This window comes from Salmo salar, chromosome 22, assembly GCF_965601325.2.
Source record: "Salmo salar chromosome 22, fSalSal1, whole genome shotgun sequence".
In the NCBI taxonomy this organism is placed as follows: domain Eukaryota; kingdom Metazoa; phylum Chordata; class Actinopteri; order Salmoniformes; family Salmonidae; genus Salmo; species Salmo salar.
This window is the reverse complement of record NC_138312.1, coordinates 43,692,065-43,709,742: the sequence shown is the minus strand read 5'-3', so window position 1 is coordinate 43,709,742 and position 17,678 is coordinate 43,692,065. Positions and strand designations below refer to the sequence as shown.

The window sequence follows — 17,678 nt, the reverse complement described above, 5'->3', positions numbered from 1 at the left end:
TTCCAATTTTAAAGTAGAATGGTCTTTATTAATAGCAACTCAATATAACAATTATACATATACTTCAGTTAGTTCAAATGATCTTACATTTTTCTCATCTTCAGACATGCACAAGTCAAAGCATTTTTATTTTCACACATTACATGGAAACGACAAACATATCAGTAAAACTGTTGCCTGAAAATTATCCAGGTCACTAACCTAGAATAAAAGGCACAAATTACACAGAATTGTTGATCTGACCAACCTTCATCTTGCTTCATTAATAATGGGCCTTCTTGTGCACAGTTTGACTTTTGACCTTAAAGTGGCAATCAGCAGTTGAATCCATAAAAAAATGAAAGAGACCTCCCGATTCCTGTTTTGGTCAAAGTTGAAGGATGTGGCTGGAGAAATGAACCCACTCTTAAATTCATAGACAGAACTATGGATGCAAGGACTGACCATCCATCATATCAAAATTATAGTTGTAACCATGTTGAGGATATATAGTGTTTATTTACATTTACATTTTGTTTACAAACACTGGAGTAAAACAAGCTTATATTTTGGGTTCTGATGGAGTATTCCATTTGAACTAAGCTCATGAAGAAATTCTAAGTTATATTCTTTAAGAATCAATGGATACGTATAATTTATGTATAAGTCCAGAAATGTATATAGCAACTGCAGATTGCCCCTTTAAGGCTTAGGCATGGAGTGAGCCTCATCTTCCATATCCTCCTTCAACATCACTGTCCAGCAACTTGCAGTGTCAGTAAAATAAACCGGAGATGGATCAAGTTGTTTAAGCCAAGTTAAGTGATGTATGTCAAGCCATTATGTATCCTTCCTGTCTGAGTGAGTACAAGAGTGTCTACTCCTCAATGTCTCTCCTTCTCTCCACCAATGGACCTGTCAATTATTAAACCTCAACTCTGTCCATGTACAGTATGAGGCCCTCTGTCTCAGATCTGGCTCTAACGAAGGCAACAGACCGAAACCTGTTGGGTTTAGTAATTAATCATTATTTTTTAAATTCAACTTCCATTGTCATCCAGGATTGGCTGAATATCCTCTTCTCTTCAGCTCTGGTTCTGGACATCCTGGAAGGCTCTCTGTCTCATCAGGTCCCAGAAGAGCATGCTGAGAATGGTGTGAGGGCACAGGCGGAAGAATACAGGGCCCATGCCTTTATAAAGCCCTAGCAGACCTTCGGTCCGACACACCTTCACCAGACAGTCTGAGAAGCCCTGGTACAGCCGACCCTAACAGACAGGCAAGAGAGGCAGAGGATATAACTGTGAGTTCAACAGCTATAGATAGTTACAGTGTAGATATTTATATATATTTGAGGTGAACAGCTAAGAGCTAGGGGTGTACAGTATATGGAGAAGGCAAGGTACTTAGAAGCCAAGAGAGAGGCTAGGGAATATCAGGGTGAATTGGGCAATGCCAATAATGATGGATGACAGACAACAAGATATTGAAAAAAGGCTCACACTATGATGCTCATCCACTGGCTGGTTGTAGAGGCGGGTGCTGATGACATCAAACGGGGTCATGGTGATTGTCACTGCGACTCCACTGATACAGGCAGCTGTCAAGGCAACCAGCCAGCTATTTGGACTGTACCACTACAAAGACACAGAGAGAAATAAACTAACAGTAGGGGTGCCAGATTATTCGTATCTTGTTGGCTTCTTGTATCATATGTACCTTGTAAAAGAACAATCAACTCAGAAACAATCAATGGTTCTAGATTAGGACTGGTCACTGTTATGGACACACCGGCAGTCATGAGTCATGACTGCAGTAAAATTCCACGTGGCCATTGAGTCACGGTAGTCTCCTTTTAGCACTCTGGACATGCTTTGGTAGTACCCAACTTGCTAATGACCACCAGGTCGCTAATGGCCTGGTACTCAGGGCTCTACTTTCCCTCTAACCACTCTGACATCAATGCACATGCAATCGAAAATCACTTCAAACACATCATCAAAACAGTATCCTGGTCCCGTGTGGCTCAGTTGGTAGAGCATGGTGTTTGCAACGCCAGGGTTGTGGGTTTGATTCCCACGGGGGATCAGTACGGGGAAAAAATGTATGAAATGTATGCATTCACTACTGTAAGTTGCTCTGGATAAGAGCGTCTGCTAAATGACTAAAATGTAAATGTGTCCTGTTTTTAAAACTCCCCTCACTGTGATGATCAATTTGAAGAAAAAAGTTTCAACAACAGGTTGAAACTGAGTGTAAAATATGGTCGTTGTGGATGTTGTTTCAAAGCCGAACAATGAAATGGACAGCTTTCTAAGGTGAGGATTCATTCAAAACATCCATATGCATAGGCTTATAAACCCAATTTAATTTTTTTTTTAATGAGTGTGCCTTATACAATACATAGCCTACCGCATATTACGCATGGCAGAAAACATAAAACACAACTGATTTAAGATGTCTTTGGTACATAATTTGTCTAGCCTTACTCCAAAATGAAACAACTTTGAGTAATGGCTGTTGAGTGTGGACTGTATTATTATCCATACTGGATGGACTGGTTACCTTATGCTACACTCCAACATGTATATCCATCAGTCTGGGAGAGAACGTATAGGCCTAGGCAATGCTGTTGGTTCATTGATTGTGCAGGGCGGCTTACAGGTAGCTTACAATTATAATTCATTTTTATTTGATTTTGAATAGCCTAGTAATAGGGCATTTTTTATATTTGCATTATTAATGGGGTGGCTATACAGAATATTTCACCACCATGTGTCACGTCCTGACCCTGGTATGAGGTCATTTTTCCCTACTAGATTGGTCAGGGCGTGACAGGGGGGTGTTTCGTCTATGTGTTTTGGGTTTTCTGTTTTCTATGTGGGTTGTCTAGAGTTTCATTCTATGTTGTCATTTTCTATGTTGTGGCCAGGTATGGTTTCCAATCAGAGGCAGCTGTCTATCGTTGTCTCTGATTGGAAGCCATACTTAGGCAGCCTGTTTTTCATGGGGTTTTGTGGGTGGTTGTTTCCGTTTAGTCTAGAGTACCTGACGGGACTGTTGGTCGTTTTCTTGTTTTGTATTCATTAAATCAAAGAATGAGCACTATACACGCTGTGCCTTGGTCTCCATTCAACGGCCCCTATGACACCATGCGTTTCCATCTCCTCTTTCTTCTTTATTTCTTTATCGAGCATGCAGTGGGGCTGTCAGCAGTTTAGTTTAATATGTTTCGTTGTGAAAACATGTTTGCATACTATCAATGTTTCCGAACAGATTTCGCTTGGTTTATCAAATTCAGCACTGCAGGAACAGGGTTGTAGATCTCATGACATACAGAGTTTGGGCGGAATATCACCTGTCGCACAGCGAGAGCATGCACCGCAAATAGTGGTTGATGAGTGGAGTGAAATAAGTGTTCTTATATTTATTTCTCAGCTGATCATATTAATCACCAGAGTAGTAAAACCGTAGTAGCCTACCAGGTGTCACTGAAAAACGGACCAGCGGGAATGCACGCGGCCTCCATTCGCTATTCCAGTGCATACAAATGACATGTTTTTTCCCCCTGCCACTGTTCCTGCCCATCTGATAACGGGCCACTCTAAAGCGAAACTACTTGTACATATTAGTAAAGACAAAATTAAATTGAGAATAGTCTGATAGGTGAAAATATGATCACTTGATGAGAGAACGGCTGTGAAGTCTGAGGCATTAAACAGGGTGCAAGATTTTTTGCGACTTTCTCAAATCATCAATAGCCTATAGTCGCATCATGCAGCTCATCAATCAATCAATCAAATGTATTTATAAAGCCCTTCTTACATCAGCTGATGTCACAAAGTGCTGTACAGAAACCCAGCCTAAAACCCCAAACAGCAAGCAATGCAGGTGTAGAAGCACGGTGGCTAGGAAAAACTCCCTAGAAAGGCCAGAACCTAGGAAATAACCTAGAGAGGAACCAGGCTATGAGGGGTGGTCAGTCCTCTTCTGGCTGTGCCGGGTGGAGATTATAACAGAACATGGCCAAGATGTTCAAATGTTCATAGATGACCAGCAGGGTCAAATAATAATAAATTACATATGTTTTGATTTCTGAGACATTCTAAGGTTTATATAATTCAAAAGTTATGCAAATAAACTATAAAGGGAAATAAATGGCTACAGTTTACACTTTTTTTGTTATTTCATGAATGTTGTTTTTAGAAAAGGGGTGTTTCTTAACAATCCCCGGAGGTGTCAATTACCCCAGTAGAAGATTATGGCATATGGTTTCACACACGTGTGTTAAAATGTATTTAATCCATTTTATTTAGAAATGATTTATTAAGTAAGACGTAAAAGCAAATTCTAGTTGTCTTATTTTAATTATTTAAATAAAATATGGGGGGGAAATGGTGTTGCACGTCAACATTAATATCCGCACTATGAGGAGATTTATCCCTCTTTAACTCACCTGCACATTCATTTTCTTTGTTCCTTCTTTGTTGTTCCCTTTCCAAACAATTCATTATGTACAATTGCACTAAATATTATTTGAATAATGCAAGATTTTAAATCCCAGCAGTCTTTAAAATGACATTCAGGAGCAAAAGATTTTCAATAGTTGTTTTAAAAAATATTAATTTAAATATAATATTGGAATGGAATATAACATATAACATTATATAACATTGGAATATATCATTTAATAACAATAACAGTAACTTCACTTAATTCAGTGTAACATTGATGTGGCAACTCTTATGCTCTGCTATTGCAAGATTCTAATTTGTACATAGGTCACAAATAAAGCTATCTCCAGTACAATTGGAGCACAACTCATGAGCCCACCTCCTGCACTGCTCACACCTAATTCAGTCCCCACCTGTGACTGAAAACAGGGCGAGAGATGTCAATTGAAAAGCTCTCTTTATTTGACATTAAATGCTGTGTAAAATAGCTAAAAGGCTATAAAGTAACATTAACTGCAATTAAGTTACGCCATCTATTTTATGTATTTTACCTCAGATGACTTAGTAGTAAGGTTGCTAGCTAGCACTCCTTGCAGCTTATGCTAACTAGCTAGCTGGCTATTATTTACTGCTAGTGAAGTTGCTAGAGCAAGTTAGCATAAACTAGCTAAATTGGGGGGGGGCGGGGGCGAGTTGCCCCAACACATTCATCCGACATATTGTTTTGTATGGTGTTTATTCCATATAAGAGCTAGGTATTGTTGATTAGAAAGTCTTTACTTCAGCATCACTCTGTAGCATCCATACAGCTCCATTCAGTGCATAGTAAGTAATGCCTAACTTGGCTCACTAGTACTATATAGTATCACACTCAGATACACATAACAGCAGCGCCATCTATTGGCTTGGCGACATCTGATAACATCTTTCTTTAATCAACAAATGAAGATAGCACTCCTGTTTGAGTCGAGGAGGAGTTATGAGTAGGAATTTCTTGAAGATCGTTTCAAGCCGTTTGTGGTCGCTGTGTATTGTGATGAACTCTCTGCCATGCAGATACTGGTCAAACTTGTTACATGCAAAAACAATGGAGAGATATTCTTTCTCAATCTGTGCATAGCTTTGTTCTGTCTGAGTCAATGTTCTGGAGGCAAACGCAACAAGTTGTCCTTTCTGTAGAAGGCTGTGCCCAAACCTGTCTCACTGGCATCACACTGCAGTGTAACTTCATCATTCAGGTCGTAGTATTTGAGCACTGGGTATTGTGTGACTAACTGTTTGATAGACTCAACTGCTATGTCATGCTGTGGTAGCCATGTCCATTCAATGTCCTTGTCAGTCAGACTTCTGAGCGGCTCACACACATCAGGAAGATGGGGCATGAATTTTGCAAGATAGTTCATAAACCCCAACAGCCGCTGTTGTGACTTGATGTCGGTCGGTGTACCCATGTTCTGAATGCTGTTATTTTCTCTGGGTCAGGGCGAAGGCCCTCTGCGGTGAGAAGATGACCCATGTATGTCACACTAGGTAGCTTTAACCAGAGTCTTTTTGTTAAGCTTCAGGTTGACATCTCTTGCTCTCTGCAGGAAAGCTGTAAGGTTTCTGCCATCGCCTCTTCATGTGTGTCACCACATCCATAGAGTAGAATGTCATCTGCGATCATACTCACTCCTTTTAGTCCCTGTAGTGCTTCACACTGTCTGCACTGGTATTCTTCAGTTGCTGGCTTGATTCAAAATTCCATTCTCAGCCATCTACATCTGCCTACAGGTGTCCAGGAAGTTGTTAGATAGCTGCTCAAGTTTGACTTGCCAATATCAATTTTTGACATTGAGTACTGAGAATACCTTTGCGTTGCATATTTCTGGTAGAATATTTTCTATTGTGGGCATCTGGAAGTGCGATCTCAGTAAGGCTTTGTTGAGTGCACTGAGGTCCAGTTACCCGCTATTACCCTATAGGACTTGTTTCAAATGATCACTTGTACATTCAACATAGCCACTTCATATGCGCACTCGCCCCAGAGTTGCAAAAATATCCTTTCTATTTTATTCAGCTAAGTTCAATTATATTCTTCTTACTCTAAAATCATATAATATAAAATAATGGCATGGGATTTATACGCATATCTTGTCAGCTAAATGAACAAGCCTACAGCCTATGGCATGAAGCATAGCCAGATAACATACAGTAGGCCAACTTATATTCTGTTCGTGATACATTTTCTTCATATCATAATGTTTATTTAGACATGACTAAAATAAATAATGGATTTATTGTGATGGTGTATATTAAATTGATTTATTATACTTTTTTCAATGTAGATGTTCCAAAGGAGTGCATCAGCGGTTTGTATGCAGCTTGTATGAGTGGAGGCCTGGAGATGCTAAACATGTTTATGTTAATTAACAGCCAATTACCGTGAGACCGGCAGTATTTTGCATGACAATAACAGACAACCCTAATCTATATACACCATCCTTATCTGCTGGTACTGTACTATAATTGTCATCTGCATGTGTGACACCTGGCTTGTAACGCAATAGGCAACACAGTCTGGTAGTGCGATACATGGTTTCTATAGTTACCTGCAGGCGTGCCACCCATTCTTTGGTGGAGCTGAAGGTGGCCAGTTGGGTGGCAGATCCCACCATGACTCGAGGCACAGCCCCGTTCACACCCCTCCACAGCCCCGCCACGCCCTCCCGCCAGTAGATATTGGCGAAGGCACTCATCACCCCCTGAGGGAGGGAAAGGGGATCCTCCATCAGTTAAAGTGCTTTGCTTCTTTTTACCACAAGGTGTGGAGAGGTATGCTCTAGTAAACTGTAGCTAGAGGCAACTGGCTTGTAAAGCAAATTCAGAAGAAGACAGACTCATTTTGAGGGAGAAAAGTTGGAAGTGTCGAACCACATGTGTAGGCTACCATATATAGCCAAGTGCTTCTCGCTGTTGAATGTGAAAGTGTTTTCAAATGGAAATCCCTCTCTGAAGTATGGACATTTTTCTACTATTAAGTTATGAACTCTGCACTTACATCACTTGTGGACATTTTGCCCACAAATGATAGTGTGTCAGGGTATTGGATTGCTTCAGCATATGGCACACACAAAGGGATATTGTACCAGTTGAGTTTACTGTAGAAAACCTGCATACCTTAGATCTATACATTGCCTTGAGCTTCACTGCAGGGTCCTTGGGACCCCAAGAGGTGCACGTTTTGGTTTCTGCCCTAGCACTACACAGCTGATTCAAATAATCAACTAATCATCAAGCTTTGGTCATTTGAATCAGCTGTGTAGTGTTAAGGCAAAAACCAAAACGTGCACCCCTTGGGTCCCAAGGACCAAGTTTGGGAAACGCTGTTTTATTGTAAGTGTGAGAGGAGTACCAAGACAAAATAAAGCATGTTTGCCCCTACCTCTGAAACTGAAATACAGTATTTTTGCAAAATCAGAGCCATCATTAAACATGTATTGGCATGGGGCATCCTGAGTGGCGCAGCGGTCTAAGGCACTGCATCGCAGTGCTAGAGGCATCACTACAGACCCGGGTTCGATAGTGGGCTGTATCACAACCAGCCGTGATCGGGAGTCCCATAGGGTGTTACACAATTGGCCCAGTGTCGTCCCGGTTAGGGGAGGGTTTGGTTGGGGGGGGGCTTTACTTGGCTCATCGCGCTTTAGCGACTCCTTGTGGCGGCCCGGGCACCTGCAGGCTGACCTCGGTAGTCAGGTGAACGGTGTTTCCTCTGACACATTAGTACGGCTGGCTTCCGTGTTAAGTGTGCGGGTGTTAAGAAGCACAGTTTGGCAGGTCATGTTTCGGAGGACACATGACTCGACCTTCGTCTCCCGAGCCCGTTGGGGAGTTGCAGCGATGAGACAAGATCAAAAGTGGGGAGAAAAAGGGTAAAATACAAAAGAAAAATATTGCCAGGTCTTGAACACAGGGAACAGATGTCCTGCATCCACATGTGATACACATGTACACACACGCATACACCCATCACCTGATGGTTGTGCTGGTGACCCACTGCGATGGCCTCAACTGTCTGGGCCTGCAGATGTGTCTTCACCTGTGGAGGAAAAATAAGACATAGATTCTTCAATGTATTGAATACACATTTGACATACACAGCATTGCAAAGAGAGCCTTTGCAGTACATCACCCTATAATTAAAGAAGCACAACCCTGTCAATAAATAGAGACACACTGTTCAGTGGTTACACCTGGTATTAGTTACACAACATGTACACGTTTTTCAGCACTCTGCACACACACCCCTTCAGGTTGTCTATGACCTCAATTTCACATCTGTCTGTCCTCACTGTTCATCTCTCTCTCGCGCTCTCACTTTCTCGCTCTCTCTCTCAATGACCGTTACTTAGGTTATTGAGATGAGTTTGGCTCCCACAGTATACATGCACACATATTCCGGCGGCCGAGCCCTCCCTGCTCTTTCTCACACACCGGGTGTAATCAGAAATCTCTTTCTATCGTTCTGTCTCGCTTACCTTCATACACTGCCAAAAAGGACAGGAGGGAGTGCTGGGAAGTATTTTGGGTAGTGCTTGGAAGTGGATACATGCCAGGTATATTTAGTGACCCAGATACTCAGAAACATATCTATATGTATAGTGTTTTCAGAATGCTGAAGAGATTATGCGGCTACATTGATGTATTGAGCAACAGATGCAGCCAAGACAACAACAACAGTAGCATGAGTATATGAGGGCCATTATATGGGTTATTATATGGGTTATTATAAGGAAATTATACAAGTGAGTGGCAACTGCCTGAACGCATGGGGAAATACACAGCCACTGTAGAAGCCACTGCCCTTCGCACAGTAACAATCACATCCCTGAACATAACATGATACGTAACACGCTGAGCTGGCTGACTTGATAGATTTAAGCAATAATGCACAAGAGGGTGTGGTATATGCCATGGCTTAGGGCTGTTCTTACGCGGAGTGCCTGGACACAGCCCTTAGCCATGGTATATTGGCCATATACCACAAACCCCCGAGGTACCTCATTGCTATTATAAACTGGTTACCAGCGTAATTAGAGCAGTAAAAATACATGTTTTGTCATACCCGTGGTATAGGGTCTGATATATCATGGTTGTCAACCAATCAGCATTCAGGGCTCGAACCACCCAGTTTATAATTGTATTTACAGCACCTGCACAAATGCCCCAGGTTCTCATAACAGGGAACGTGGTTGGTGCAATATTTATGACACTTATGATTATACTCCATAAGGTATGATGCACTGAGTGCTCAAAAAGCCTTTGTTGTGAAATTGGGGCACATACTGTAGGGCAGGGTGTCACGCCTGCTCCAGCTCACCCTCTCTGGCGCCCTCGAGCGCCTCTCTGGAACGTAATCATTACACACACCTGTCATCATCATTACGCGCATCAGCACTCATTGGACTCACCTGGACTCCTTCACTTTGTTGTTTGCCCCTCTATATCTGTCTGTCCTCAGTTTGTTCTCAGTGTCAGCATTATTGTCGATTTGTTTTCCCCTGTGCAGACGCTGTCCGTGTTCTGTTTCATGTCCATTGTTTATTAAATGTTCACTCCCTGTACTTGCTTCTCGTCTCCCAGCGTCTGTCCTTAACACAGGGATCATCAACTAGATTCAGCCGCGGGACGATTTTTTCTTGAGCGGATGGTAAGGGGGCCATAACATAATTACAAATAATTTATAGGCTGCAAATTGACGGCAAGAAGCCCAAACAGATATAACATTTGACTAAAACATAATCAATTCAAACGTTGCTTACGTTTGTATATGATAACATACAGTAGACGTTCCGCTAGCGGAACACCTGCTCCAATATCCAATGATAGGCGTGGCGCGAATTACAAATTCCTCAAAAATACAAAAACTTCCATTTTTCAAACATATGACTATTTCACAGCATTTTAAAGACAAGACTCTCCTTTATCTAACCACACTGTCCGATTTCAAAAAGGCTTTACAGCGAAAGCAAAACATTAGATTATGTCAGCAGAGTACCCAGCCAGAAATAATCAGACACCCATTTTTCAAGCTAGCATATAATGTCACAAAAAACAAAACCACAGCTAAATGCAGCACTAACCTTTGATGATCTTCATCAGATGACAACCCTAGGACATTATGTTATACAATGCATGCATGTTTTGTTCAATCAAGTTCATATTTATATCAAAAACCAGCTTTTTTACATTAGCATGTGACGTTCAGAACTAGCAAACCTCCGGTGAATTTACTAAATTACTCACGATAAACGTTCACAAAAAACATAACAATTATTTTAAGAATTATAGATACAGAACTCCTCTATGCACTCGATTTTAAAATAGCTTTTCGGTGAAAGCACATTTTACAATAATCTCAGTAGATAGCTCGGCATCACAGGGCTAGCTATTTAGACACCCACCAAGTTTAGCACTCACCAATATCAGATTTACTATTAGAAAAGTTTGATTACCTTTCCTGTTCTTCGTCAGAATGCACTCCCAGGACTTCTACTTCAATAACAAATGTTGGTTTGGTCCAAAATAATCCATCGTTATATAGAAATAGCGGCATTTTGTTTGTGCGTTCTAGACACTATCCGAATGGTAAATAAGGGTCGTGCGCATGGCGCATTTCGTGACAAAAGATTTCTAAATATTTCATTACCGTACTTCGAAGCATGTCAACCGCTGTTTAAAATCAATTTTTATGCCATTTTTCTCGTAAAAAAGCGATAATATTCCGACCGGGAATCTGTGTTTCGGCAAATAGAGGGAAAAACACAAAGACGGGGGCGGCCAGTGCACGAGCCTAAGCACTTTGTCCTCTGATAGACCACTTAGCAAAAGCGCTCGTGTGTTTCAGCCAGGGCTTTGAATTACGTCATTCAGCTTTTTCCCGGGCTCTGAGAGACCATGTGAGACGTAGGAAGTGTCACGTTAGAGCAGAGATCCTTTGTAATGGATAGAGATGGCAAAGAAGTTCAAGAAATGGTCAGACAGGGTACTTCCTGTACAGAATCTTCTCACGTTTTGGCCTGCCAAATGAGTTCTGTTATACTCACAGACACCATTCAAACAGTTTTAGAAACTTTAGGGTGTTTTCTATCCAAAGCCAATAATTATATGCATATTCTAGTTTCTGGGCAGGACTAATAATCAGATTAAATCGGGTACGTTTTTTATCCAGCTGTGAAAATACTGCCCCCTAGCCATAACAGCATATCTCTCTATTCTGTGGGAAAACTTTGGAAGAGATTTGAGCTGATTTGCTGTTGTTTATCAATTTTTACAATATAGGGTAAATACTGTTGTTAAGACCTGGCTCATATTTCGTAACATCAAAGGGAGACCACGCATGACTTAAATGTATAAAGGAATACATGTATTAAACAAAATAATAATAAATACAACAATGTAACACAAGCTGTGGACGTCTGTAGGATCAGTAGTGTATGCAGTGTGGATGAGTGGAGAGGTTGTTATATGGTGAAAACAGACCAAAAAAAACATAAGGTGGTGGAAACCAGCCTGCCAGTCAGGGAAGAGAGAGAGTGTTGGCTGATGTGGCCTCCCTTTATAGCCTGCAGGCCAAGCCTGCCCAGGCACGCCACATCAGCTGACGATCCTCCCAGCTCTGCCCACTGGCCTCCTGCAACAAGCAGACCACCAAACAGGAGATCCCAGCAGACAGAGTGGGAGGGACGTTACACTGTAAATACTGTAGATGCTATATATGTTATGTATGTACATTATGACCCCAAGTGCCTTCAATACCGCTTTACCTTTTACAAAGCTATTGACTACGAGAGAAACAACAAAACAAACATGCTACTCACCAGATAGGCAGGAGAGGCGATGATGGCCCCCAGAGCCCCGGCGATGGCTCCTGACATCAGACTCCCTCCTCGGGCTGCAGTGACCCCCACGGCATCACAGTAGGAGTAGAAGCCCAGCCTCACACCGTTCATCAAACCCTGGTACAACAGCCCAGCCGAGAGCCCCTTCTGCAGCCCGCGGAGCCCGTCTGTCCTACCCACCACCCATAGGGCCTGGACCACCCCGCGGTAGTGCCGCTGGTAGGTCCCCCGCGCCCGCAGCTCTCCCTGCAGCTGCAGTCGCGTCTTCACCACCTCCAGGGGGTTAGTGAACACACAGGCCCCGCAGCACGACAACGCACCCAAGGCAAAGTCCAGCGGGGGCCACAGGGCCAGAGGGAGCTGCGGCGAGGTGACCGTGGCGGCCCGGGAAAGAGGGGGGATTGGGGATGTCATGGCAACTGAATGGAGCTGAATAGAGTGGGAGTTGGGAGACCTGAAGCGAAAGTCTGTGGCAGGGTAGTTTAGAAGCTGGGTACCGGTCATCTCTGAAGTGCGGAGTGTCCAATTGTTTCCTGGGTGATGAGTCTACCCACTGCCCAGGCTATGTCAGGGCTTCCAGATGGGTGAGAGGGTATGGAGTGTACTACTGGGTACGGCTGACGGTGACTGGTATGATAAGAAGTCCGTGATTACTGCCTGATATGACGTCACATGTGAACTGTACTCCTGTTACTGTGCTCCTCTGCCATTGGTGCTCAGTGTTTCTGGGATGATGGTCTTAGATGCCTCATGCCAGTCTGTCCATAAGTATAGTTACATCTTGAGGTCCTCAATGTTCTTGAAAACATTGATGAATTGGGTTAAAGGATTGTGTTTGTTCACTGAGCTAACATGTCTACATGTGCAATGATCATTGAGGAAGTTCAGCCAAGATATCTGGTCCAACTTGAGAGACAGCAGAGCCTGTCACCCCTCTGTGTAAAGGTGAGACTCTCACGAACACGTACATGTTGGTTGTTTTCCTCTAGGAGACCCACAGGCCTCACAAGACTCCTCTGAACGTCCCCTAGTACCAGTTGAACAAATGAATGGAAGTATATAAGGAGACTGTTTAGTGCCCAAAACATAAGTGGTTAAATACATGTAAAACAATATATATAATAATAATGTTTCCTGTTTCTTACATCTCACAGATATAAGGCAGACACTTAAGAACAAACTTCCTTTTGATTTTTAGGTGGACTATCTGTTGTTCCATGTAGTGAATCTGTTATTCAATGCATTTGTATGGGCTAATAGCAGTAAGGCTTTTTTTTTTTTTTTTTTACACTTCAAGGGTCCTTAAAATTCTAAATCAAATAGCTAAATGATCCTTGGTATGACCTTCTTAAAATAATTCCATATAGCTTAGTAGAACCCCCCCGGCTTAGACAGGGCTTAGACTCATGGGTTAAAGGGTTGTGTTTGTTCACTGAGCTAACATGTCTATATGTGCAATGATCATTGAGGAAGTCCAGCCAAGAGATCTGGCCCAACTTGAGAGACAGCAGAGCCTGTAAAATAATGAAGGAACTTATCAGGAGTTATGAGGAGTTATGTAGAGGTGTTATGAGGTGTTATGTAGAGGTGTTATGAGGAGTTATGTAGAGGTGTTATGAGGAGTTATGTAGAGGTGTTATGAGGTGTTATGTAGAGATGTTATGAGGTGTTATGTAGAGGTGTTATGAGGAGTTATGTAGAGGTGTTATGAGGAGTTATGAGGTGTTATGTAGAGGTGGTATGAGGAGTTATGAGGAGTTATGTAGAGGTGTTATGAGGAGTTATGTAGAGGTGTTATGAGCAGTTATGTAGAGGTGTTATGAGCAGTTATGTAGAGGTGTTATGAGGAGTTATGTAGAGGTGTTATGAGGAGTTATGTAGAGGTGTTATGAGCAGTTATGTAGAGGTGTTATGAGGAGTTATGTAGAGGTGTTATGAGCAGTTATGAGTTGGAAAGAGGAGTTATGAGGAGTTATGTAGAGGTGTTATGAGGAGTTATGTAGAGGTGTTATGAGGAGTTATGTAGAGGTGTTATGAGGAGTTATGAGTTGGAAAGAGGAGTTATGAGGAGTTATGTAGAGGTGTTATGAGGAGTTATGTAGAGGTGTTATGAGGAGTTATGTAGAGGTGTTATGAGGAGTTATGTAGAGGTGTTATAAGGAGTTATGAGTTGGAAAGAGGAGTTATGAGGAGTTATGTAGAGGTGTTATGAGGAGTTATGTAGAGGTGTTATGAGGAGTTATGAGTTGGAAAGAGGAGTTATGAGGAGTTATGTAGAGGTGTTATGAGGAGTTATGTAGAGGTGTTATGAACAGTTATGTAGAGGTGTTATGAGGAGTTATGTAGAGGTGTTATGAGCAGTTATGTAGAGGTGTTATGAGGAGTTATGTAGAGGTGTTATGAGGACTTATGTAGAGGTGTTATGAGGAGTTATGAGTTGGAAAGAGGAGTTATGAGGAGTTATGTAGAGGTGTTATGAGGAGTTATGAGTTGGAAAGAGGAGTTATGAGGAGTTATGTAGAGGTGTTATGAGCAGTTATGTAGAGGTGTTATGAGGAGTTATGTAGAGGTGTTATGAGGAGTTATGTAGAGGTGTTATGAGGAGTTATGTAGAGGTGTTATGAGGAGTTATGTAGAGGTGTTATGAGGAGTTATGTAGAGGTGTTATGAGGAGTTATGAGTTGGAAAGAGGAGTTATGAGGAGTTATGTAGAGGTGTTATGAGGAGTTATGAGTTGGAAAGAGGAGTTATGAGGAGTTATGTAGAGGTGTTATGAGGAGTTATGTAGAGGTGTTATGAGGAGTTATGTAGAGGTGTTATGAGGAGTTATGTAGAGGTGTTATGAGGAGTTATGTAGAGGTGTTATGAGGAGTTATGTAGAGGTGTTATGAGGAGTTATGTAGAGGTGTTATGAGGAGTTATGTAGAGGTGTTATGAGGTGTTATGTAGAGGTGGTATGAGGAGTTATGAGGAGTTATGTAGAGGTGTTATGAGGAGTTATGTAGAGGTGTTATGAGGAGTTATGTAGAGGTGTTATGAGGAGTTATGTAGAGGTGTTATGAGGAGTTATGTAGAGGTGTTATGAGGAGTTATGTAGAGGTGTTATGAGGAGTTATGTAGAGGTGTTATGAGGAGTTATGAGTTGGAAAGAGGAGTTATGAGGAGTTATGTAGAGGTGTTATGAGGAGTTATGTAGAGGTGTTATGAGGAGTTATGTAGAGGTGTTATGAGGAGTTATGTAGAGGTGTTATGAGGAGTTATGAGTTGGAAAGAGGAGTTATGAGGAGTTATGTAGAGGTGTTATGAGGAGTTATGTAGAGGTGTTATGAGGAGTTATGTAGAGGTGTTATGAGGAGTTATGTAGAGGTGTTATAAGGAGTTATGAGTTGGAAAGAGGAGTTATGAGGAGTTATGTAGAGGTGTTATGAGGAGTTATGTAGAGGTGTTATGAGGAGTTATGAGTTGGAAAGAGGAGTTATGAGGAGTTATGTAGAGGTGTTATGAGGAGTTATGTAGAGGTGTTATGAGGAGTTATGTAGAGGTGTTATGAGGAGTTATGTAGAGGTGTTATGAGGAGTTATGTAGAGGTGTTATGAGGAGTTATGAGTTGGAAAGAGGAGTTATGAGGAGTTATGTAGAGGTGTTATGAGGAGTATTGAGTTGGAAAGAGGAGTTATGAGGAGTTATGTAGAGGTGTTATGAGGAGTTATGTAGAGGTGTTATGAGGAGTTATGTAGAGGTGTTATGAGGAGTTATGTAGAGGTGTTATGAGGAGTTATGTAGAGGTGTTATGAGGAGTTATGTAGAGGTGTTATGAGGAGTTATGTAGAGGTGTTATGAGCAGTTATGTAGATGTGTTATGAGGAGTTATGTAGAGGTGTTATGAGGAGTTATGTAGAGGTGTTATGAGCAGTTATGTAGAGGTGTTATGAGGAGTTATGTAGAGGTGTTATGAGGAGTTATGTAGAGGTGTTATGAGGAGTTATGTAGAGGTGTTATGAGCAGTTATGTAGAGGTGTTATGAGGAGTTATGTAGAGGTGTTATGAGGAGTTATGTAGAGGTGTTATGAGCAGTTATGTAGAGGTGTTATGAGGAGTTATGTAGAGGTGTTATGAGGAGTTATGTAGAGGTGTTATGAGCAGTTATGTAGAGGTGTTATGAGGAGTTATGTAGAGGTGTTATGAGGAGTTATGTAGAGGTGTTATGAGGAGTTATGTAGAGGTGTTATGAGGAGTTATGTAGAGGTGTTATGAGCAGTTATGTAGAGGTGTTATGAGGAGTTATGTAGAGGTGTTATGAGCAGTTATGTAGAGGTGTTATGAGGAGTTATGTAGAGGTGTTATGAGGAGTTATGTAGAGGTGTTATGAGGAGTTATGTAGAGGTGTTATGAGGAGTTATGTAGAGGTGTTATGAGGAGTTATGTAGAGGTGTTATGAGTAGTTATGTAGAGGTGTTATGAGCAGTTATGTAGAGGTGTTATGAGGAGTTATGTAGAGGTGTTATGAGCAGTTATGTAGAGGTGTTATTGCTTCTTTGGTTCCCTTTCTTTAAATAATATGTAACAGGAAAGTGAGGAAAGAGGACAGCTGACACTACATTTCTTCTCAACAAAACTCAGTCACATAACACTCATATTTTCCACCTCTGCAGTTTGGTCACTTTACAGCTTATTGTACAAAGAAAAATACACATTAACTTCCGATAACAGCACACACATAAATATACTAACTCTACAATTACGGACGTAAGGAGGGCCCACAAGTTATAAATCTAGCACTTAAGACACTGAAGTCTGATCCCCAGAGTGACTCTGCATAATCTGCACATATCTACAAATGTCTACATTTCTGATAGCAAATGAAGCAGATCTTACTGTTGTTGTGTTCCTTTCCTCTCTCTGCTTCCCCTCCCTGCACAGCCAGATAACTTCAGTTAACATGTGTTCCCAGCACTCCCATTCATTGTGAAAGTCTCCTCCTACTGCCTTAGGCCAGAACCAATCCAGACAACCCTGTCCGACACCTCACCACATCCATTCAAAAGCTCTGTTCCAATCGAAAGCTCAGCTCTGTCCCCTGCCTTGGTCCTATTGATTCTCTCTGGGTAAAAGGTTATAGTTATGAGAGAGGGGGTGGAGTGGAAGTGTGTCACACAGGAAAAAGGGGGAAAGCATATTGACCACTGCTGTGCTTCTGATACTGTGGTTTAGATATTTGTCTAGTAGGATTCCTAATCCTGTGCTAAGGAAAAACAGGTTCATCTGCGAACCACAACAAAAGAAGTGACACATTTATAGTCTACTACACTCGGTCCCTAATTAAAGTTAGGCTGGTATTATATCATAGTCATGGTGGTAGGCA

The 17,678-nt window shown here is 41.8% G+C and overlaps 1 protein-coding gene across 1 annotated transcript; it reads right to left on the bottom strand.

Moving 5' to 3' along the window:
• Positions 1 to 6: 6 nt before the first annotated feature.
• On the bottom strand, positions 7 to 17,392 carry LOC106583468 (solute carrier family 25 member 34). The gene is made up of 6 exons (XM_014167677.3): positions 17,192 to 17,392; positions 12,296 to 13,343; positions 8,449 to 8,514; positions 7,025 to 7,177; positions 1,482 to 1,616; positions 7 to 1,247 (listed from the first exon to the last, which is right to left on the bottom strand). The coding sequence occupies exons 2-6, from the start codon at positions 12,818 to 12,820 to the stop codon at positions 1,065 to 1,067; spliced, it is 1,062 nt and encodes a 353-aa protein (XP_014023152.2). The 5' UTR covers positions 12,821 to 13,343; positions 17,192 to 17,392; the 3' UTR covers positions 7 to 1,064.
• Between the last annotated feature and the right edge of the window lie 286 nt (positions 17,393 to 17,678).